The sequence below is a fragment of the Spermophilus citellus genome (genome assembly GCF_964194105.1).
Source record: "Spermophilus citellus genome assembly, chromosome: X".
Classification (NCBI taxonomy): Eukaryota; Metazoa; Chordata; class Mammalia; order Rodentia; family Sciuridae; genus Spermophilus; species Spermophilus citellus.
In genome coordinates, this window is record NC_138190.1 from 24,979,169 (window position 1) to 25,003,674 (window position 24,506).

Genomic DNA, 24,506 nt, shown 5'->3' on the forward strand with positions numbered 1-24,506 from the left:
AAGTCTTTATTAGTACCTATTTGCCAGGCAACCTGCACAGCTATGTGAGTGAATAGCAAACTTCACTGGGCATATGAGAATGAGCTTTTCATTTGTTCTAAATTGTTCCTCAGCAGTGTATATAGCAATGACTAGAATAGGTGATATAAAAATGTTCCTTAAATCTGCTTGCAAGAAGATTCAAGTTCTAGCCACGAGTTGGCAAAAATGCTCAGCTACTTTTTCTTGTTTTTTCTCCCCTCCTCTGCCCTCAGAACTGGGAATTGAACCCATGGGTGTGATACCACTGGGGTGCATCCCCAACCTTTCTTATTTTGAGACAGGGTCTTCCTAAGTTGTTGAGTCTGGCCCAGAACTTGTGATCCTCTTTCCATAGCCTCCTGAGTTGCCGGAATTACCAACATATGCCATTGTGCATGGCTCTGCTACTTTTTCTGAGAATGTTCCAAGTGGACAGCCTGTCCATTACCTAAAGTGTTTATACCAGTCCCAATAACTAGGTATAAAACAAGCCAGAATTTTAAAGTTCAAGTAAATCTGTGTATGCGTGTGTGTTGTGTGCGTGTGTAGAGATCTTTTCACATTTCTTATGCCAGAAACATAAAAGCATCCACACAAAATTTGTCATAATTGAAAGAGAATTAATGATGTAAGGGTACTTCAAACCAAATATATTTTGAAGATCATGTGACTCAACCAAATCTATGGCTCACTTTCGATGCAGATGCACTTAAAAATCTGAGGGGGAATAGCCCCACTCCTATGGAATTGGCAAAGTCAAGTTGTTATGACGGTTGCTTTATCCCTACAGTATCTCAGGTGTTTCAGTGAAATAAGTGGTACATCTACATGTTAAAGTAAAACAGCTACTGTAGTCCGGTGGTTCTAATCCCTGGCTGGAGATTAGAATTATCTAGGGAGCATTTTAAAATATAGTGATTCCTGGGTCTCACAATCTATAAATTGATTCAGGTGGACCAGGGTAAGGACAGAGCAAGGTCTAGTCCTATAGATCTCTCTGTGCCTTATAAGATCGGAGAACAAATATCTGCCATGCACATTGGTTTTGAGAGACAATGAAGGAAATAAAAGAGCTGGGCATTGTGGCACATACCTGTAATCTCAGTGATTCTGGAAACTGAAGCAGGAAGATGGCAAGTTCAAGGCCAGTCTTAGCAACTTAGCTAGATTTTCTTTAAAAGGGATGGGGATGTATCCCAGTGGTAGAGTGCCCCTAGATTCAATCCCCAATAAGGGAGGGGTGGCCTTAAAAGGAAATTTAAAAAAATCCATCTGTCAACTGAAACTCCATAACTCCAGCAATCTCAGGGGACCCAATCATCAAGTATCATGCTGCAGATAAATATCCTTAAAGGTCAAGTGTTTTAGCCAGTTTTTTTAACCACTGTGACCAAAAGACTTAACAAGAACAATTTTGCAGGAGGAAAAGTTTATTTAGGGCTCACAGTTTCAGTCCATACACAACTGACTACATTGCCTTGAGACTGCGGTGAGGCAGAATATCATGGCAGAAAGGTGTGGAGGAAGAAAGCAGCTCAGGTTAGAAACCTGGAAGCAGAGCGAGACTGCTCCCCTCATCATGGACAAAATATAAATAATCCCAATGATGCAGCTCCTCCAGCCACAGCCTACCTGCCTACAGTTGGTTACCACTCAGTTAATCCCTAACAGTAGATTAATACACTGATTAGGTTAATGTCTCATAACTCAATCATTTCACTTCTGTACTTTCTTGCACTGTCTCACACATGAGCTTTAGGGGGACATCTAATATCTAAACCATAATAACAAGATAAGGATAAAAGCCATTGGCTCAAAGCTGTGGTAGAAAACTTAATCTCAAATTGCTGCAGCAGAGATAGCCAAGCTCCATTCCATTGCAAAAGATGAGACATGAGGTAACTTCAGAGGATACTTTGAAACCAGAAATCAGATCAGCAGGTTCTTTTGTTAAAATATCCTTTGTAAGACTAACATTGAACTTAGGAGCATTAAAGAGTGGTCCTTTGGAGTTCTGTTTTCATATAGTTGTGATATTCATCTGCTACCAAAGCCTAGCCAACCATCCTTTTTGTAAACAATCATTTTAGCTTGGTTTTTGAATCCGTGGACTTTAGCCATTGTTTAGAATTGTAAGCCTTTTTTGTTGTTGTTGTTGTTTTTTGTTTTTGTTTTAGAGAGAATTTTTTTAAATAGTTTTTGGCGGACACAACATCTTTGTTTGTATGTGGTGCTGAGGATCGAACCTGGGCTGAATGCATGCCAGGCGAGTGTGCTACCACTTGAGCCACATCCCCAGCCCATTGTTGTTTGTTTTTGAAACTATTCTAAGATCCTAAAATTTGGAGACATTTTAATTAATGATATCATTTGGTATGTTTTATTTCTATAATACACATTGCTTCATTTATTTCATTTTAGCTACCTGTGATAGGGTATGTGGGATAATTAATCTCCAATTGGGGAAGTGAAGCATGGTCTATAAGAAGTTTTATATGGGCACACATAATAATTCTGAGGAAGGGTGTTAATCTCTGTTCTCTATTTTTCTATGAGTGGGCAAAGATTCACAGCCCCACAGCACAAACATATGCAAATTTTATACCATGATTTTTAAAAATGCTTATGACTCTGAAGGAAGTAATGAAATAGTTATTTTGGTAGAAATTAGATTATGACTCCATTGTATTAACAATGAGGTTCACTTAGGTCTAATTAGATAATTGAAAGTCAGCATTATAGAGTACTCTTATAAAATGATGGTTTGTAGCAACATTGTGAAAATTTCAAGGCCTAGACTGGATTCAACATTCAATAAATCACTTCTGAGAACAGAGATGATTTGTGTTTAAGATAATTTGATGTTTTTACAAACATTTGGTGTCATTTTTAAATTTTTTATTTTGAAATAATAATCACACAGGAAGTAACAAAAACAATACATAGAATCTGATGAACCCTTCACCCAGTTTCCCCTAATGGTGAAATCTTATGTAAATGTAGAATATTGTCAAGATAGCATTTGTTGTTAATGTCTTAAGTTCCCTCAATGTTTGCATCAGAGGAAGCAAAATCATTGGCTAAATTTCACCTCAGATGTAACCACTGAGAATATTGCATTGAAAAGAATGGTGGGGCTTGGGATGTGGCTCAAGCGGTAGCGCGCTCACCTGGCATGCGTGCGGGCCGGGTTTGATCCTCAGCACCACATACCAACAAAGATGTTGTGTCTGCCAAGAACTAAAAGATAAAATATTAAAAAAATTCTCTCTCTCCCCTCCCTCTCTCTCTCTCTCTCTCTCTCTTTTTAAAGAATGGTGGGTTTGCCCTTCTAGGAAAAATAACTCTTAAGTAAGAGGTGTTCATTTGTATATACAAGATAAATATTCTTTAGTTAGAACCTGGTCTAAGATTCATCTACTTTAAATTTAACATAGTGTGTAATGGTTATCTGATAAACCTCACTTCTCTACAAATTCATGTAACTCTGAAATTTTAGTTGAAAGTCTTCTATATTCACTTGCCTATAATTAATGTGACAATTCTTAAGTCACATCATAACATTCAATTCTGTAGAATTAATTAGGCTTTGGTAAAAGATGATATGGCAGTTTAAAATCTGATACTCCCACACATTAATATTCCAATGTAAATAATCATTATAATCACTATTTGATATCTGCTTAACTGAAGTATATATAATTATTTTGGCAAAGCAACTCATCCATGTGAATGGATGAAGAGAGCTAAGATTTCCAGTATCTTTATTTTTTAAATCATTTTATTGAAGTACATTAATGTATAAAAACTATATATATTTAATCTTGGTAAGTTTGGGGATAAGTAGATACTTGTGAAACCATCATTACCATTAAGATCATCCACATATATGTCACCTCTAAAAGTTTCCTTTATTTTTTTCCTTTTGCGTGTGTATAGTCAGAGTTTTTAACATAAGATTTGCCCTTCTCAGCAAATTTTAAGTGTGCAATAAAGCATTGTTAGCTACAGGTACTATGCTGTACAGTAGATCTCCAGAACTTACCTTTCAAAGCTAAAATTTTGTACTCTTGAATGATCACTTCCCTATTTTCTCATTCCCCCAGCCGGGGCAACCATTCTACTTTCCATTTCCATGAATTTGACTATTGTTTGTTTTTTGCAGTGCTGGGAATGAAACCCTGGTAAGTGCTCTACCACTGAACTATGTCCCTGTCCCCTGATATTGACTACTTTAGATTTCACACATAGGAGACATCATACAATATTTGGTTTTCTTTGTTTGACCAATTTTACTTGACATACTGCCCTCCAGATCTGTGTATGTTGTAGCAAAGGCAGGATTTCCTTCCATATTAATATTGAATAATGTGGGCTGGGGTTGTTGCTCAGTGGTAGACTGCTCGCCTCGCATGCATGAGGAACTGAGTTTGATCCTCAGCACCATATAAAAATGAATAAATAAAATATATTGTGTCCATCTTCAACTAAAAAATTTTAAATTGGTAAAATCATAAAAAATTGAATAATGTTTGTGTGTGGATGTGCATATACATGTACAAACACGTGTCTTACAACTTTATCCATCTATCAATGAACATTAAGTTCCCATATCTTTTAGTGGGAATAATGTGTCAATGAACATGTAACTAATAGATATATAGTCAAGATTACAATTTCAATTCATTACAATAACAAACTTAGAACTGGAATTGTCAAATCATAGGGTAATTCAAATTTTAATGTTTTGAGGGAGCTCCATACTGTATTCCATGATGGCTGCAGTAATTTGTATTCCCAACAATGTACAAGGATTCCCTTTCCTTCACATTCTTGATGACATTTGTTTAAATAATAGGCATACTAGCAGATGTGAAATATCATGTCATTGTGGTTTTGATTTGCATTTCCCTGACAATTTGTGTTGAGTATTTTTTTTTCATGTACATGTTAGCCATTTGTAAATATTCCTTAGAGAAATGTCTATTTAGGTCTGTTGCCCATTTTCAGTCACATTGTTTGTTGCTATTAAGTTGCTCGAGTTCCTTATGTAGTCTGGGTATTAACTCTCTATCAGATGAATACTTGGTTAAATGTTTTTGCACATTCTATAGGTTGTCTCTTCACTCTGTTAATTGCTTCCTTTTCTGTGCATTAGTTTTCTAGTTTGAAGCAATCCCATTTGTCTATTTTTACTTTTGTCTCCTGTGTTTTGTGGTCTTGCTCAAAAACATTCTTCTCCATTCTAATGTCCCAAAGTATTTTCTCCATGTTTCCTTTGAGAAGTTTCATGGCTTCAGGTCCTCTCAATAAGCCTTTAAAGGATTTTGAATTGATTTTTATATTTGGGGAAAGAAGGGGTGTATAGTTTCATTTTTCTGCAGGTAGATACCCATTTCCAATCATTTTTTAAAACTTAAAAAATTAGTTGTCAATGGACCTTTATTTTATTCATTTATTTATATGTGGTGCTGAGAATCGAACCCAATGCCTCATGCATGCTAGGCAAGTGCTCTACCACTGAATCACAATTCCAGCCCCCCTAGCATCATTTTTTGAAAAGACTATGGTGTGTGCTCTATTATCTTGTCAAAGATCCACCAGCTATAGATCTGTGGATTTACTTTTAGGCTCTATTTCTATTCCAATGGTCTATTTGTCTGTTTTTATGCCAATACCATGCTGTATTGATTACTACAGTTTAGTGGTACATTTTAAAGTCATGTAGTGCAATGCTTCCTGCTTTGTTCTTTTTGCTCAAGATGGCTTTGGGTATTTGGGGATTTTTGTGGTTCCACATAAATTTTAGGATTTTTTAAGCTCTGTGAACAATGCCATTGGTGTCTTGATAAGGATTGTATTGAAACTATAAATTGTTTTGGGTAGGATAAACATTTTAACAATATTGATTCTTCCAACCCATGAACTCAGTATGTCTTTCTATTGATGTCCTCTTCAATTTCCTTCATCAGTGTTTTTATTAAGATCTTTCACATCTTGGATTTATTTCTGGGGTCTTCATTTGATTTTTTTTGTAGCTATTATACATGAGATTGCTTTCTTGATTTCCTTTTCAGGTAATTCACTATTGGCATATAATAGTGTTACTGATTTTAGCATATTTATTTCATATCCTGCAAATTTGCTGAATTCTTTTATTCTAATAGTTTTTTGGAATCTTTGGGTTTACACACACATGCGCGCGCACTCAGGAAATCATGTCATGTGGAAACAGTAACAATTTGACTTATTCTTTGCCAATTTGGATGGCTTTTCTTTCTCTTGCCTGGTTATTCTGCCTAGGACTTCTGGTACTATGATGAGTTAAAAGGGTAAAAGTGAGCATCCTTATTTCGGATCTTAGAGAAAGCCTTTAGCTTTTCTCTAATAAGTGTGATATTACCTGTTGGCTTGTTTTATATATAGCCTTTATTATGTTGAGATATATTCTTTCTATAACTAATTCAGTATTTTTATCATGAAGTGGCGCTGAATGCATTTTCTGAATCTTTTGAGGATTTTTATGCTTCATTCTGTTGATGTGGTGTATCATGTTTATTGATTTGCATTTATTGAACATGTTTGCATCCCCAAGATGAATCCCACTTGATCATAGCAAATCATTTTTTAATGTGCACTTGGAGTCAGTTTGCTAGTATTTTGTTAAAGATTTTTGTGTCTGTTCATTTGACTTGTAGTTTTCTTTCTTTTCCTTTTTTACCATTTCTTTTTTTTTCACTTTTTTCTCATTTTGCATTCACACGTATGTATGTGTATCCTTGTCTAGGTTGGAAGAATTTCCTCCTCTTCAGTTTTTTCTTTTAGAATTGGTATGAGTTCTCCTTTAAATATTTGGTAGAACTTGCAATTAGAAGCCATCTGATTCGAGGGGCTTTTTGTTGATGGGAGACTTACTAATTTGTTTTCATTACTTGTTGATCTGTTCAGATTTTCTATTCAAGATTCAGCCTTGGTAAAGTGTATGTGTCCAGGAATTTGTCTGTTTCTTCTAGTTTATCACATTTGTTGGTGTATAATTATTCATAATAATCTCTAATGATCCCTTGTATTAATGTGGGGTCAGTTGTAATGTTTCCTTTTTCATATCTGATTATATTTGTGGCTTCTCTTTTTCTTAGCCTAGCTAAGGATTTGCCATTTTTTCTTTTTCATAATAACCAGCTCTGTTTTGATGCCATTTCACATTTTTTATTTATTTCATTTACTTCTGCTCTGATATTTACTATTTTTTTCTTCTTCTAATCTGGGTTTGGTTTATTCTTGTTTTTCTGGTTCCCTGATCTATAGCAATAGGTTGTTTGAAATCTTTTTTTTTTTATGTAGGTGTCAATTCCTGTAAACTTCCCATCTAGCTGTGCTATTGTTGTATCCCATAGGTTTTGGAATGTTCCATGTTTATGTGTTTCAAGAAACTTAAATTTTATTGATTCATTCCTTGAACCATTGGTTGTTCAAAAGTAAGTTGTTTAATTTCCATGTATTTGTACAGTTTCCAAAGTTTTTCTGATTGATCTCCAGTTTTACTGCATTGTGGTTGGAAAAGATACTTGATATGACTTCAATTTTTTAAAAAATTGAGACTTGTATTGTGGCCTACCAGGCCTATCCTGGAGAATGGCTTATGTGTTGTTGATAGAATGTGTACCCTGAAGCTTCTGGGTGGAATGTTCTGTAGATGTCTGTTAGGTGTTAGGTCCGTTTGGTCTAGGGTGCAATTTTACGTTTTTTTGTTTTTTTTTTTTTGGTTTGGATGATTTGTCCATTGACAAGTAGGTGTTAAAGTTCCCTACTATTATTGTATTGAAGTCTGTCTCTCCTTATAGGTCTATTCATATTTGTTTTATATATTTGGGCGTTCCAATATTGGGTGCATATAATATTTATAGTTGTTATTGAATTGACCCCTTTATCATTATGTAATGACCTTTTATGTCTCTGTATTGCTTTTCTTTCTTTCTTTCTTTTTTTTTAGAGAGTGAGAGAGGGAGAGAGAATTTTAATATTTAAGTTTTCAGCAGACACAACATCTTTGTTTGTATGTGGTGCTGAGGATCAAACCCGGGCCACACACATGCCAGGAGAGCACACTACCGCTTGAGCCACATCCTCAGCCCCTGTATTGCTTTTCATACAGAATTTATTTTATCTGATATAAGTATGGCTATTCTTGATTTTTTATTTTTTTAAATTCTATTTACCTTTGTAATCTGGCCATGATTGTGCCCATCCCAGAAATTCTAAAGAGTTGGCTTCTCTAAGCCTAAGGATGCTTCTGCTCTTTTAGCAGTAGATGACACCCTAAATCCAGATTTGCTTCAAGTCGGCTCTTAGTGTATTGTTGCTGTTTTGGCACTAGAGGGCGCTCTAAGTCCAAGTTGTCCTAAATCTGCAGTTGGCGTATCATTCAGAATGAACTGGAGGAATACCTAAAACATATAGTCCATCTCTGTTGTCCTCCATTTGAGGTCAGGATAGACCCAGATGCTTTGTCCACAATCAATGGCCTCTGTTCAGGTACCACAGGATTCTTCCTGGCTCTGGGCCTCGCCTTCACAAGACCAACCCCAGGTTTCTATACTGTGACTTGGCACCTACCTCCCTGTGCCCCCACCCCCAGTGGATAATTTCTCTCTCCATATTGTGCTACCTGGGGTTGGGAAAGTTGGAAAATCCCATGGCCACTAACACTGCAATGGTAGGTCACACCTGGAGTTCATGGCTTGCCAAGACCACTGCAGTGCTACTGCAGGATCAAGGCCCACGCTGCTATGGATTGCTGTCTGTTAAGGTAGACTCATGGACCAAGACCACTGCAGCCAGATACAGGTAATACTGGTTGGATTAGAAGTCCAATTGACTAGGGCCACAGGTCTCTTCCTAGCATGGGGGCTGATTCGGAGGCTCTATCTGCAGACACTGGCCCTGGAAATTAGGACTCTGAAGATCAGCCCACAATTAGGTTTCACTAGCCCTGCACTGAGTCTTGGAACTCACTTTTTGCCCTACATCCAGTGGGAGGAGCCTTGTTCTTCACTGTTCTGCCTGAGGGTGGTAGAAGCAGTCCCTAAGCTGATGCTAACCTGGGTCACACCTGAATCTCACAGCTGCAGAGACCTACACAATCTCAGGCAATGAGGTGCCATGACTGGCAGTGATGCGGGCTGAAACATGAGTGTATTCCACTGAGATTCAGGTTTCCGCATGATGTAGAGGCATGTCTAGAGTTTTAGTCCATGAGGACTGGCCTGGGGATGGGGGCCATGGGGCTCTTTCTGGTGCTGGGTCCCAATGTAGCAAGTCTTGTATAGAACAAAGCAAAGTCTATTCTCACTTTCCTGCCTTAGTTACAAGTAAGTAGTCGTGCTCCCCACTCTGTTGCCAGAGGTTGAGGGAGGGGTGGTGGTGGCAGTCCCTTGGCCACCTTGGCTAAGGAAGATCCAGAGATCTTTGGGCACTGGCCTCGGGACAGGGGTCCTGGGTCTCTTCCTGGTACTGTTTCCGTGTGGCAGGCCCGGTATTGGGGTTCAAGTCTAAAGTCTGTATTTAATTGTTCTCCCTCTCCCAGGTGGGAGGGGTGTCTCTCCATGCTGCACGGCTTGAAGTTGGGGGGAGGTGTGAAATAGGCAACTCTATCCTTTCTGCCTTCCTCAATGCATCTTTTCTTAGGCTAAAACTAGGCCTGGTAGCCTCTCACCTGGTTTAATTAGCTTTTGTGGTGGTAGTTTGATATGTGAATAGCTGTCCAAATTGGTTTCTCTGTGGGGAGATAGTTGCTTGAGCATTTTGGCCATTTTGCTCCCAACCCAAGGTAGTGTCCAAATATGGATGCCTTTTAGTTCTGTAAGTGCTTTTATTTGAATTCTTTTTTGTAGTTGTTGATGGACATCATGCCTTTATTTTAAAAATTTGTTTATCTTTATGTGGTGCTAAGGACTGAACCCAGTGCCTCATATATGATAGGCAAACACTTTGTCACTGAGCTACAGCCCCAGTCCTCTGTAAGTGCCTTTGGTAGAACTTCCAATACAACGTTGAATAGCAGTGGTGAAGGTAACCATCCTTACCAAGTATGATGTTAACTACATCACTGAGCTACATCCCCAGCCCAACTTGATTTTTTTTTAAAATATATTTGCAGCTGTAAATTTTTCTCCAAGCACTGCCTCTGCTGTAACTCTAAGTTTTGGTATGCTTTGTTTTCCTTTTCATTCATATCTATGCATTTTTGTATATCCCTTGTGATTTCTTTGACCCATCAGTTGTTTAAGAGTATGTTGTTTAATTTCCACATATTTGCAAATTTTCTGCATTACCTTTTTAAATACCATTCCATTGTAGTCAGAGATACTATATGATTTTACTTTCTTAAATATATCTATTGGGACTCTTATATGACCTAAGATTTTGTCTATCCTGGAAAATGTTCTATATGAACTGGAGAAGAATGTGCATTCTGCTATGGTTGAATGGTGTGTTCTATGTGCATCTGTTAGATATAGTTGATTTATAGTTTTATTTCAATCCCCTATTTATTGATTGTCTACCTAGATGTATTATCTATTTAAAGTCTTGTATTGAAGCCTTCAAATATTCTCACTGAAGGATATGGAAAATCACAACCCCTAGAGAGAGAAGGAGAAGAATGGGCTCTGGACTTTCACAATTTCCCATATTTTTACAACTGTTCCCCTGACTGCCCAACTGACACATCCCTGCTATGACTCAGCCCCAGTGAACCTTATAAAACTCAGACCCCAATTGTAACCAGTTGACATTTTCCTCTTGAAAATGTGCCCCTCTGCTGCTTTATTAAGCATCACTGATCTGTTGAGGTCTGTTCTTTTTCTTTCTTTTTTCATTTGCTTTCACTCACTATCTTGATTCTGTTTGCTTCTTATATTTGTAATAATAGTTTTAAATAGTAATCATAGCATGTAATAATAGCTAACATCATTTCAGCACTTAGCATATGCTAGGCATTTTTCTATATGCTTTGAATACAATAAATCAGTTAATGTTCACAACCACTCAATGAAGTTGAGTTTTATTAACTGATACCACAGAAATACAAAGGATCATAAAACTTCTATGAACAATTATATATCAACAAATTGTATAACCCAGAAAAACAGGTTATTATGTGTCTAGGAATTTATCTATTAAGACTGATCATGAAGAGAGAGGAGATCAAAACAGACCAATAATGACTAAGGAGCTCAGATCAGTAATAAAAAGTCTTCCATCAAAGAAAAACCAGAACCTGATACTGAGTTTTACCAAGCATTTAAACAAGTATAACTAAAAAGAACAAATTAAAAAAAGAACTAACCCCAAACCTTCCCAAAGTTTCCCAAAATTGAAGAAGAGGAAACACTTCCAAATTAATTGTATGAAGCCAGTCTTACCCTAGTATCAAGGCCAGTTAAGGACACAAGAAAAGAAAATTATAGGCCAATATCTTTGATGAAGATAGATGCAAAATCCTCAACAAAATACTAGCAAACTGAACTCAACAGCACATTTAAAAAAGCATATAACACAATCAAGTGGCATTTATTCCTGGGATGCAAGAATGTTTCAACATAAACAAATCTATAAATGTGGTTTAATAACATTAACAGAATCAAAGACAAAAACGTGATTAACTCGATGATGCAAAAAATGCATTTGAAAAAAGTCAATGTCCTTCTGTGATTAAAAACTCTCAAACATTAGGTGCAGAAGGAACTTTGCCTCAACATAATAAGTCACATATGACAAACCCACAGCTAACATACTCATCAGTGAAAGTTTTTTCTCTAAGATCAGGAACAAGACAAGGATACACACTGTTACTTCTATTTAACACAAAACTGAAGATCCTAGTCGGAGCAACTAGGCAAAAGAAAGAAATGAAAGGCATTGAAATTGGAAAGGAAGAAGTTAAATTTTCTCCAGAAGACATCATTTTATATATCGAGAACCATACAGACTCTAAACCAACCAACCAACCAACCAACCAACCACTGTTTAAAACTAATAAATGTATTCAGTAAAGTTGCAGGGTACAAAATCACCATCCAAAAATCAGTAGTGTTCCAATACACTAACAACAAACTATTGAAAAAACAAATCAAAATCCCAATTCTTGGGAATAAATTTAATCGAGGAGGTGAAAGATTTGTACACAGAAAACCATAAAATGTTGATTAAAGAAATTAGACATAAATGGATTGGTATCATGTGTTCACAAACTGGAAAAATTAATATCTTTAAATACCACTCAAATTGATCTACAGATTCAGTATACTTCCTATCAAAATTCTAATATTTTCACAGAAATAGGAACCCTAAATTTCACAATAGAACTACAAAAAAACCTCAAATATCCAAAACAAACTGAAACAAAAACAACTCTGGAGGCATTAAACCACCCGACTTCAAAATATATTACCAAATGATAGTAAAACAGAATGGCACTGGTATAAAAACATAGACCAATGGAATGGAATAGAGAGACCAGAAACAAATCCACAAATTTTGTTAATTTTTTTTAACCAAAGTGCCAAATACCCAAAATGTGAAAAGGATAGTCTTTCCAATAAATGGTATTGGCAAAACTAGAAATTCACATACAAGGGAATGAAATTAGGCCTTTGTTACATCATATACATAAATCAACTCAAAATGGATTAAAGATTTACACATAAGATCTGAATTTGTAAAAATTACCAGAAGAAAACACAGGGGGGAATCTCCATGACATTGGTCTTGGCGATGTTATTTTTAATATGGTCCCCAAAGCACAGGCAACATAACTAAAAGTAGGCCAATAGGATTATATCAAACTAAAAAGCTCTGCACAGCCAGGGAAACAACTGACAGAGAGAAGAGACAGCCTACAGAATGGGAGAAAAATATTTGTAGATCCTGTATCTAATTAAAGATTAACATCTAAAACATATTAAAGGGGCTAGGGATGTAGCTCACTGGTAGAATGCTAGGCTAGCATGTATAAGGCCCTGGGTTCCATCCCCAGCACCATGTACACAAAAATTTTATTTATATATAACAGCAGAATTCATTGGCAAGAAAACAACTCAATTTCAATTAAAAAATGAGCAAAAGCCTTCTTTGGTAAACTGTCTCAAAAGACGGCCAACAGGTATATGAAAAATTAATCAACACCACTAATCAACAGGGGAATGGAATCTAAACCTGAATGACATATTGCCTCACACTGTTAGCTTTAGTCTTTTTGAAAGTAGTCATCCTAACAAGTACTAGTAAGGATATGGAGAAAAGGGAATCCTTGCACACTGTTGGAGGGAATGTAAAAAATACAACAATTATAGTAAATACTATGAAATTTCCTCAAAAAATTATAAATAGGCCTACTATATGATCCAGCAATCCCACTACTGGGAATGATTCCAAAGGAAATGATGTTAATATGTCAGACATATCTGCATTCCGTGTTCATTACAGCATTATTTAGGATAGCCAAGAATAGAATCAACCAGAAAAAGAAAATGTGGTACATATGGCTAAATGGTATTTCATTGTGCATAAAGAATGAAGTTCTGTCACTTGGGACAACATGGATGGAACTAGAGATCACTTGCTAACTGAAATAATCCAGGTATAGAAAGACATACTGCATGCTCTCATATATACAATCTAAAACAGCAAACTTGTATAAACAGAGTACAATGGTAGTTAACCAAGGGCTGATGCATGGGGTAAATATCTTTCCACCCAAGTGGCAGATGTAGTTTGACTCCTTTGTGAGTAGTTATGTGCCTTCTTAAATCTGCTCACTTCTAAAAACACTTTCCCCACATGTTATACCTCATCTTGGCCTTGGAATGATTTTTGATTCAGCCCTTTCTTTTTTTAATTTATATATAAAAGCAGAATGCATTACAATTCTTAGTACATATATAGAGCACATTTTTTTCATCTCTGGTTGTATACAAAGTATATTCACACCAATTCGTGTCTTCATACATGTACCTTGGATAATAGTGATCATCACATTAAACCATCATTAATTACCCCATGCCCTCTCCCTTCCACTCCCACCACTCTGCCCTATCAACCCTTCCTCAGAGCTTTCTGGCTGGTAAAGATTCTTGACATGGCCATCTTAAGAGTGTTCTCTTAGCATACAGTTGTGATTTTTCTCCCCATTTTCCCATTTCACTGTTAAGAGTTGCCACAGAGACATCTTGTGCTGGAAATATTTCCCCAAGAGACATCACTTTGCATTCTGAATTGTCATTTCATGTGACTTGTTCTGTTATAGGTGTGGATGACTTATTTCCATCTAGAAATAATTCAAAATTTGCAGCCTCTGAAATGTCACTAGGATATAGTATTCTTATTCCATTCTGTTATTTGGGGAGTTGAAAGTCTTTTTAGTTTGAGATAATGTCTTTGCTAGAACCTCTTTTTGAGAATTTGCCTGAACTAATCTGTTTTATTCCACTTTTGAATCAAGAGTTTAGAAGAGCTTTTTAAGTTTTCAGATGGCTTGATTTATTTTAGTAACTTCTAGATTTAATACCTTATGGTCAAAAAATATGGCTTGTATAATTGTTTTTGAAATTGGGATTTTCTTGATTTCTGTGTGTAAATGTTTGGATATTAGGAAAAATATTTTTTTACAAAATAGTCTCAATATATAGAGAATTAACCAAGTTAATCATAATACTATTTAGTCTATTTTGCAGTCAAAATAAGAGAATTGTGTCTTCTATACAAAGATTTAGGAAAATTCTGATATCACCTGGATTGTTTACCCTTGTAGATAATATTTTCTCAACCCTCCTGCCCCCATGTCTCTATATAGTTATATGTCTCTTAACAGGAATATGATCTGAAATGTGTTAAGTGCTTTTGTTATTGTGCAAAGATCATAGAATATACTTCCACAAACTTAGATGTCTTCTTAATGTAATTGAGATGTAGTGAATGAGTTGTATGGGGTTGCTGCTAACATATCATGGCACAATTTTCTTCTATATCCACTGTCTGTTCCCTCTGGTATTCCTTATCACATTTCCTGGATATACATTAATTTTATTGGTTCTTTTTAGTTATACATGACAGTAGAGTCCATTTTTTATATAATTATACAAACATGGAGTATACCCTATTCTAACTAGGAGTCCATTCTTGTGGATGTACATGATGGTGGGATTCACTGTGGTGTTTATATGTGCATAGGAAAATTATGTCAGGTTCATTCCACTGTCTTTACTTTTCCTATACCCATGCCTTCTCTTCATTCCCCTTTGTTTAACCTACTGAATTTCTTTTTTTTTAATTTTTTTTTATTGGTTGTTCAAAACACTACTGAATTTCTATTCTCCCCTTCTTCCTGCTTTTTGTGGGTTAACTTCTACATATCAGCAAAACATTCAACCTTTATTTTTTTGGGACTGGCATGATATTCTCCAGTTCCAAGTGCCATTCTTTCTTTGTGGCTGAGTAATATTCCAAAATATATACCATATTTTCTTTATCCATTCATCCATTGAGGAACACCTAGGTTATTTCTGTGACTTGACTATTGTGAATTGAGCTGTTATAAACATTGACGTGGCTGTATCATTATATATGCTGTTTTTAAGTTCTTGGGGTATGTACCAAGCAGTGGAATAAATGAGTCAAGTGGTGGTTCTATTCCAAGTTTTCTAAGGAATCTCCATACTGCAGATTGGTTGCACCAATTCCCACCAACAATGTATGAGAGTACCTTTCTCCCACATCCTTGCCAACATTTGTTACTTGTATTATTTATAATTGCTATTCTGACTGTAGTGAGATGGAATTTCAGTGTAGTTTTTTAAGAAAATATTTTTTAGTTGTAGACGGACATAATACCTTTATTTTTTTGTGGTGCTGAGGATCGAACCCTGTGCCTTACACATGCCAGCCAGGCAGGCACTCTACCACTGAGCCACAACCCAGGACTTCAGTGTAGTTTTAATTTGCATTTCTCTAATTGCTAGGGATGTTTAACATTTTTTCATGTATTTTTGACCATTCATATTTCTTCTTCTGTGAAGTGTTTGTTCATTTCCTTTGCCCATTTATTGACTGGGTTATTTTCCTGACGTTGGGTTTTTTGAGTTCTTTGTATATCCTGAAAATTAATGCCTTATCTGAGGTACTGGTAGTGAAAGTTTTCTCCCATTCTGTAGGCTCTCTGTTCACATTCTTGTTTCCTTCACTGTGAAGCTTTTCAGTTTGATACCATCATATTAATATCCAACAAAACTGAAAACAAGTTTTCTACTTTTCTTCAGTAGTTTTATATATCACTTGGTTGGAAATTACTTGATTACAAAGTATTGGGAAGATTGGGAAGTTCAATACCTTTTAAGCATTTGTTTTTGGCCACTCAACAGTAGACAGCAGTATTTACTGTGGGGTTGAAAACCTCTTCCTGGAATCCTCAGGGGACCAAACAAGATTTTCATCTGTGTTCATCGTGGCAGCCTGAAGTTACTTGTTGCCTTATGTCCCTTAACTAGTGGCCAAGTAACTCTCAGTAACTGTTTTCCTTATTTTAGTGAACTGTGGTGCCAAGTGAGTCAGGAAGCAAATGCAATCTACATGCTTTCTGTCTAGGTTCTATTTGCTCACTGTTCAGAGCTTGGGGATCTTCATGGGTCCTATTGGGGAATCCCAAAGGCATGCTTTGCAGGTTGACCTTCACTCATGGCTAGAGTTGTGGCCTGGTTGACAGCAGTTGCTATTGCCCTCTATACATCCATCAACTTCCTGTCATTTCTGACCCCTTGAGAGTACCCTTCCCTGTTTTCCAATCCTTAAAAATGTTTTTTTTTTAAATGTTTCAGTGGAATTTGGGAAGAGAAACTAAAATTGCAATCTTGAAATCAGAGTCCCCTACCACATGTGGCAATTTGAAAAATATATTCACCAATGTTCAAAAGGCAGGAAAAGTGAGATGATTTGATTGGTCACAATTTTGCAAAACAAAATCTCAACCACAGGTTGGGGATATAGCTCAGTGGTTGAGCATCTACTTAGCATGCTTGCCCCACTGGGTTCAACCCTCAGCAATAACCCTCCATGTATTGTATATACTATCTTAAAAATCTCCATCATAAAACATTACCTGTTCTATGTTCTAGAAAAAGGCCAATAGGACAAAGTCAGGAAGTCTTTGGAGGAATACAGGTGGGATACAAACATTGGGCATCTCCCACACAACAGTCCCCCAAGTCTTCTGTATGAAAACTGAGCTGGTCAATTTCTAAATAAATCATTATATGGATACAGGAATTAAAGGTAAATAATGTAGTCCTCACAGATATCTCTACAAAACAGACACCACAGCAAACCACATCTGTGCTAACGGAACATTTGAAGTAACTAAAAATAATTCAACTGCTTAAGGCAACCTAGGATGTGGGAATTGATTTGGAGTTAAAAACACTTTACTACTTTTAAAGTTATCTTTGACATTTATTCTAAGATGTGGTAGAGTATAACTAAATAGGTGATGAAGAAAAGTTTCCTTAGAAGATATTCCAGTTAATAAATGACTAGTTTCCTGGCAAGGAGAGAAGAAAACTCTGAGGATGTGCATGCATACACACATACTGCACATTGTGAGACATGACAAATTTCAAGTACTCCATCTATACTATAATTTGAGAAACCTTATTTTTAAAAATGTGTGAGACTTGGGAAATTTAAAACACTGGATATTCAATATTTAAACAGCAGTGATTCTATAAGGTGTGATGAGTACAATGTGCTTATGTTAAAATGTATTTCCAAATGAACTGATGTCTGGGATTTATTTCAAAATAATCCAGGGAAAAGTGAGAGGTGATAAGAATATAGATGAAAAAGGATATGTATTTAATTTTGGAAGCTGGGTAATGAATAAATGGGGTATCATTATACAATTTTATACTTATGTATATAAAATGTAGAAATTATTAAAAAAATTTTTTAGTTGTAGATGGACACACAATATCATTTTTTTATGTGGTGCGGAGGATTGAACAAAGTGCCTCCTCACACATGCGAGGCAAGTGGTTTACCACTGAGCTACAGCCCCAGCCCTAGAAATGATTTTTAAATGTATTTAATCACAAAAGAGTTGTCTAATAGAATTCATCTGTGATGATTTCTGTGCAAAAAGTTGGGAAGGTTTACTTCAGACCCTAGGCAAGGTAAGTGACAGAACCCCTGTTTGCCTTTGGAAAACTAATTACAAATGATATCAATAGCTAGATGCAGTGGCGGGGCCCTGTAACACCAGCTATTAGGGATTCTGAGATAGGAAATTGCCAAGTTTCAGGACAGCCTGAGCAACTTGGCAAGATGTAGACTCAAAATAAAAAGGGCTGGGAGTGTGGCTCGGTGGTAGAGTGCCCCTAGATTCAATCCCCAGTACTACAAAAAAGAAAAAAAATGTAAAGAAGAAAAATAGTTTGTCGGTAAATAACATTAAGTGGAATGAAAAAAATATTAAGTTTCTAACATGTTCCAACTTATAAAAACATGCGCACGCGCACACACACTCACCCACAAATTTTCAAGTCAGAACAATGTGCACTTAATACTTACCCACGTCTAACATTACTAATGTTCTAAGAAGATGAAATGTGATGGTTAAGTTAGTGCATCCAGAAATGTTTAGAACTAGAACTAGCTTGATATTATGAATTATTTCTAACTATACAGAAAAGATGCAGAATGTAGTGTTTGCTTTTAGTTTATTAATTTATTTTTCAGGAAACTTTTGACTTTCTGAATATGTACTGTTTGGAAGTACGATGCATGCATAGCCTTTTTAAATGCCTTTGTACAATTTCATCTCAAAATAATTTCATTCACAGCATACACAGAAATCTAAGAGACATGGTATTTACAAGATTTAATAAGTTCTTGCTGCTTTAATGAAGAAACTGATCAATTCCTTTACAGTAGGGAAAGAAACATGGACATTGCGTGTTCTTATAAATAAGAATTCAGAATTGCTCAGTCTCAAAGCAACTTTTCATGGCTTTAGAAATTAAAATTGACTCATCATTCTATTAATCTCTGAATGCCCAAGCCATGCAAAATCTACTTGTATTAAATATTTGGGGATGCAAATAATACAGAAAAAAAATTTCTGGTGAATGTGAAAACGTCATCAGAATTAACTTTCACAATAGGAAAATACTGTTAATTCTTTCAAAAAGATACAGTAGTGGTGCAACACAGACAGTGCCCGATTTTGATTTTTTTAAAGTAGCATTTCATTTGTCATTTTCCTTTCTCTACAGATATACATACACACACTGTAACATAGACTCATTCAAGGTCTAACAATGGTACAATATTAAAATAATTTTTAACTATAAAGGGACATCTTCACATTCCAGGATACATCATTGATAATTTTTAAAGGACAATTCTTCTATGTCTTATATTCTTGCTTTTTGTTTATACTGTCAGCAAGACATTACAATTACCTTTTAAAAGACTATATAAAATTGAGTTGCCACAGAAAGTTGGATATGAACCCTAGATAATTGTGACAAAGCAATGACAAAATTTAAGGAAACATCGATTTATAATTAAAAAGTACTAAAATTGAGACCAGCTCCTTAAAAATTAAACTGCTTATCACACTTCCCATTTCTTCCAGGGAAATAAACAAATTAGCAACACTTTCCCACCATCATTAATCTGCTCTAAAACTACATTTTTACAATGCATTTCTTTTGTTTCTTTAAAATCTCCTGCCTCTACTCTCTCCCAAACTAGCTCAATGTCAACATTTTACAATGCTTAGAAAGTTTCTGGCTCTTCTATTACCACTTTAAACTTTTAAGAACTCCAAAATTTAAGGGGCAATGTACTATAGCAGAATGGCAAACGTGCTTTCTAAAAACCCAGTTATGAAACAGTGAAATAATGTAAAATGTATAGTCAGGTCTATATGTTACCAGATACATCAAACCAGTTGTATTTTAAGAAAGAAAATCTCTTACAAGAAACAAGGAGTGCACCAACTCAACCAAAGGGCGTAGGCGCCTCAGTGGCTAGGCATCACCCAACTTAATTCCTACCAATTGTTTATGCATACCAATCTGACTAGGAGATCCTTTGGAAAAGATACCTTGAAAGCTGGGTGGATTCTTACTCAATCTGGTCATAGGCAAGAAGTGGTCTGGGATACGGTTAAACACAGCAAATTTATCAGTGTCAAACAATATGCATATTTTAAAAAACTGAATACGGCCTAAGTTGGCAGATGAAACTTGTGCACAATCACAAATTGACATGTACAAAACTTCCTTAAAATCAATCTCTGATATCTCATACCCCACCTTCCACACCTAGCAAATGGACTGTTTTCTCATTTTTCCTGGCAGGAAAGCAATGATTGACTAGATATGTCATCAAAGGACTGAAACCATGCATCTACTGTATGATAACAGCTTATTAACCTGGATGTATTTTCATGCAATAGTTTTAAAGTCATCTACATGGTTTTAATAAAGCATCTGACTATTTTCAAACATGCTACTTTCATTTCAACTGACAACTGCCAAGTTAGTTGCTGCCACTTCAGCGTATCACTATGAATACTGGTAAACCTTTTAGCTAGAACACCAAGCAGTATATATAGGTTTGTCCCCCTAAATTGTTCATTAACACCAAGTGGGGTTGACCACCACTAACATGATACAAAACCACACAGAGGCAAAGGAATCTTACAGGATAGTAGGACTGCTGGACTGTTGTTGGAGACTGACAGATACCAGTGTTACAAAAGCCTGTTTAAAAAAAAAAACTGTTTTCAAGTCCATGCTTTAAAGCCTGTCTGCTTTCTCACCATCTTTTTCACAGTTTTGCCATAATTGTTGAATGAGAAATGTTTTATCAGTGTAATTACATAACCACAGTTAACTTTGGGAGACGAGTGGACATATTTTGGGGAGTTTTCCACATATGAAAAAATGTTTTCAAAGCTGTAGGCAGAGTATGAAATTATGATTTGATGGAAAACTATGATGAGTTATGCCTTTGGTTTCATTATGCTATTAAGTGCAGCTTGTTTTTCCAAGCCTGCCAGAGATTACTGCTAAATTAGAATACAATGAGAACACAAAGGGTGTGTGTGTGTGTGTGTGTGTGTGTGTGTGTGTGTGTGTATGTGTAGGGGGGGCACCTGCTGGTATTCCTAAGGTTACAACCTCAGCCAAAATGCTTCAGAATGGGAAAATCTACCAACTTTACTGCTGTTTATATTCACCAAAATGAGGGGTTTGGATTTTAAAATTCAATTCTGAGCCAAGAAGGAAACTGAACAGTGGCAGAGACCTTATTTAGATGTGCTATTAAATTTCCAGTGGTGCACCCTAATGAGTCACATGATTTTATCTCTTCAGTTATCCAAACCTTGAAGTTCTGTTTCATAGATTGCTGTGATGCCTGGACAAATTCAATATGATCTCTGAAAACACTTTTATTTAAAAAGTTGTTCATTTAAAACTCTTGTATTCATCTTTTTTCTTTTCGTGGTACTGGGTGCTCTACCACTGAACTACACCCCCATCCAATATTTCCTAACCAGTTTTTTCTTGCTCCCCAAACAATGCAGTGTGCAATTTTGATATTGGCCAACTGTAATTTCCCTCACATTGGTTTATAACATATGTGTAAATAAATCTTTATTGAACAGCTAATATTGATTTTTTTCTTCAGCTAAATTAGGATTATGGCACAAAGTATTATCTGTGCTGTAAACATCATGAATTCATCACAAAATTGGAAGGAGGCAAAAAAAAAGCCCTATGAACTGCAAACATTTCTTAAGAACCACAGCTGAGCTCAAGATTTCCAAATAGATTTTGGAATGGACTTGCATTTGGCATACATTCACTGTGCTATTGGCAAAGCGCAGTTTTACAAGAATGTCATTTATAAAATCATACTTTGTAAGGATTTGTTATTGTTTAAAACAGCCTAATAAAAGCATACAGTAACTTAAAAATATATCTCTTATATGGTATAATTAGGTCTTAGTTACCAGTGTTGATATAGCTTGATGAAACCTTGTACAAGCCAAAGGGATCTTACCACCTCTGATTGTACTTTCCAATGATGGGCATAATATGCCTAATTCCTGACTGCTACAAATCACATTTTAAAACATATTGTTTGTGTTTGAAATTACCCCTGAAAAAAAGCAGCAATTAAAAATATCTCTATTATTTTGCAAAAAAAAAATCATATTCTGGGTGCTTTTTCCTGTCCTTCTCTTCATAGGAAGCATGGGAAGAAGCACAGGGAGCCTTGGTTTTCCAGAGAGCTGTGGCCAGGTAAGCCTACTCTGGAATTCACAGTTTGTCTGCATAAACTGTTAACTTTTCATAATATCATTCAAGGTTTGACTTAAAAAAAAAAACATAAGGGCCACTCAGCAGTAACTTTAACAATTGGGATTCCACAGAAGAGCTCTTGACTTAGCTCTGTGTACATTCTTTCAGGAGTGAATCCTTCCCCAGTTTCAAGTATTCCTTTCTACCTCTAACTCTGCAATGAGTTAAGAAAGGAAAAAAGAAAGACCTCACCATATTCCTTTTGTGAGCACAGTGACCACAGTGCCATTCCTCCTCCTACCCACCCCCCGTGCAATTGAAAATGAAAAGGCTGGGCAGATGAATAGACTCCTGAGGTTTCCTTTTCTCATGGTGCTCAAAAAGTTTCACTCTTAACCTGGTGCCAACTCTTCTGAATTCAAGTGTACCGTGGCATCTCACACTGCTCACAGCGATTTAGTGCTGGGTGGTTAAGAAAGGTGCAGCTGTCACAATTCCACGGAGCCCCTTCGTAGTCTTCATCTCGGGGTTGTATCCGAGGACTGTGTGTGGAGCCAGTTAGATTCTCTGAGGGAAGTGAAGATTAAAGAGAGAGGGGGGTAAAGATAAAGTTTTTTTTTTTTTTTTCCCAAGTACAATCCAAAAAGCAAGGGACGTAACTTTCTGCCTTATGTGTAAGGCACTTAGTAAGCACATCTACTAGAAAAGCATAACCGAGCAGAATGCAAAATATAAAGTTTGTTCTAAACAGTTCACTTTTTTTTTTTTTTGCTATAAGACAGAAGCTGAGTGTGGTGTTGCTCACCTGTATCCCAGCTGCTTGAGAGGCTGAGACAGGAGGATGACAATTTCAAGACCAGCCTGGGCAATTTAGCAAGACCCTGCCTCAAAATTAAAAAGGGGGCTGGGGATATAGCTAATATCTAGCATGCACAAGGCCCTGGGTTCAATCCGCAGCACTGCCAAAATGAAAAAAAAAATGATGGACAGAAGTCCAGAACAGATTATCTTCCTAAAAGATTACTAATAGATAGTGGATATTTATGCTTTATTCCAGCCAAATGAAAAAAAAATGGACATGGAAGAAAACATGTTTTCCCTGACGATCTCGGCCTACCTTGACTTTTTTTTTTCTGTTACTATATACATAATATAGCAAATATCTGATATATGTGCCTTTTCCTATGAGATATTTAAACTCCAATACACATGTGCTTTGTACTAATGGTTCATAAATGGCGGGGGATAGTTCGTAAGAAAAATTTCCCCAGAATAGTGAAAAGATAAAGACTTCAGTTTTTCTGAAAGCCAAATTACATTCAATATAAAAGGCTATTATTCCCAGATTCTTTCTTACTTTTTTGGCATTCAAATGTCCTTCATATGTTTTGAAAAAATGTCTATAATTGGCAAAATCAAATGCTGGCAAATTTAAGTTGGCCTCCAAGGTTTTTTAAAAATTCGAAACTTGTATTCGTGTTAAATCTTCATTCTCCCTAATCATCACACTTAAAAAGGCTCTGCTTCTAGGGTCCATTTGTAAATCCTGCCTTTTAGGAACAGTCCCTATTAAGAGCAGGGTGAGTGAAGAGAAGGCTAAAGGTCTCCTGATGAAATCTTCCCTGGAATCTGGGGTAAGATCAAGAGGCTGGGAATGTCCACCTATAGGACACTGGAAACCCTCACTATGTTCTGGAAATACGATTAAGATCTAAGGTAAGCAATCTTTCCAAATAGTTAACAAAAATAAACAGATATGGGAAAGCTCTGTCAGTTATGGTTCTGGGTTACCATATTTCCCACTAAAAATTAACTAGCTTACTTCTGGGTTATCAATTTGTCTTTCATGGCAAATGACTAGTGTGACCATTCCCTGAGAACTGAGGTTCAGATTCTGAACCTTACCCTATGATAAGGCTCAGCCCCTATTGGGAAGGTTGATCTTAGTTATACAATGACTAAAAATTGCTGGGATCTTTACCCTATTCCTATGACTACATAAGAAAGATGGGCTCATTTCTCTTGTTTCAATTGCTGCATTAAGGGGAATTTAAGAATAGCAAGTAGTATACTTGCACAAACACAAACATATCCAATACTTTTAGAAATCTCATT

General features: G+C 36.2%; 1 protein-coding gene across 6 annotated transcripts in view; it reads right to left on the reverse strand.

Annotated features, from left to right (window-relative positions):
- Positions 1 to 21,604: 21,604 nt before the first annotated feature.
- Positions 21,605 to 24,506, reverse strand: part of TAB3 (TGF-beta activated kinase 1 (MAP3K7) binding protein 3) — a 57,501-nt gene continuing 54,599 nt past the window's right edge. For all 6 annotated transcript variants that reach the window (XM_081277786.1, XM_081277785.1, XM_081277788.1 and 3 more), the window contains one exon: positions 21,605 to 22,958. In XM_081277786.1, coding sequence (XP_081133912.1) covers positions 22,810 to 22,958 — 149 coding nt within the window. In that variant the 3' untranslated portion in view covers positions 21,605 to 22,809. The remainder of the gene's footprint in view (positions 22,959 to 24,506) is intronic.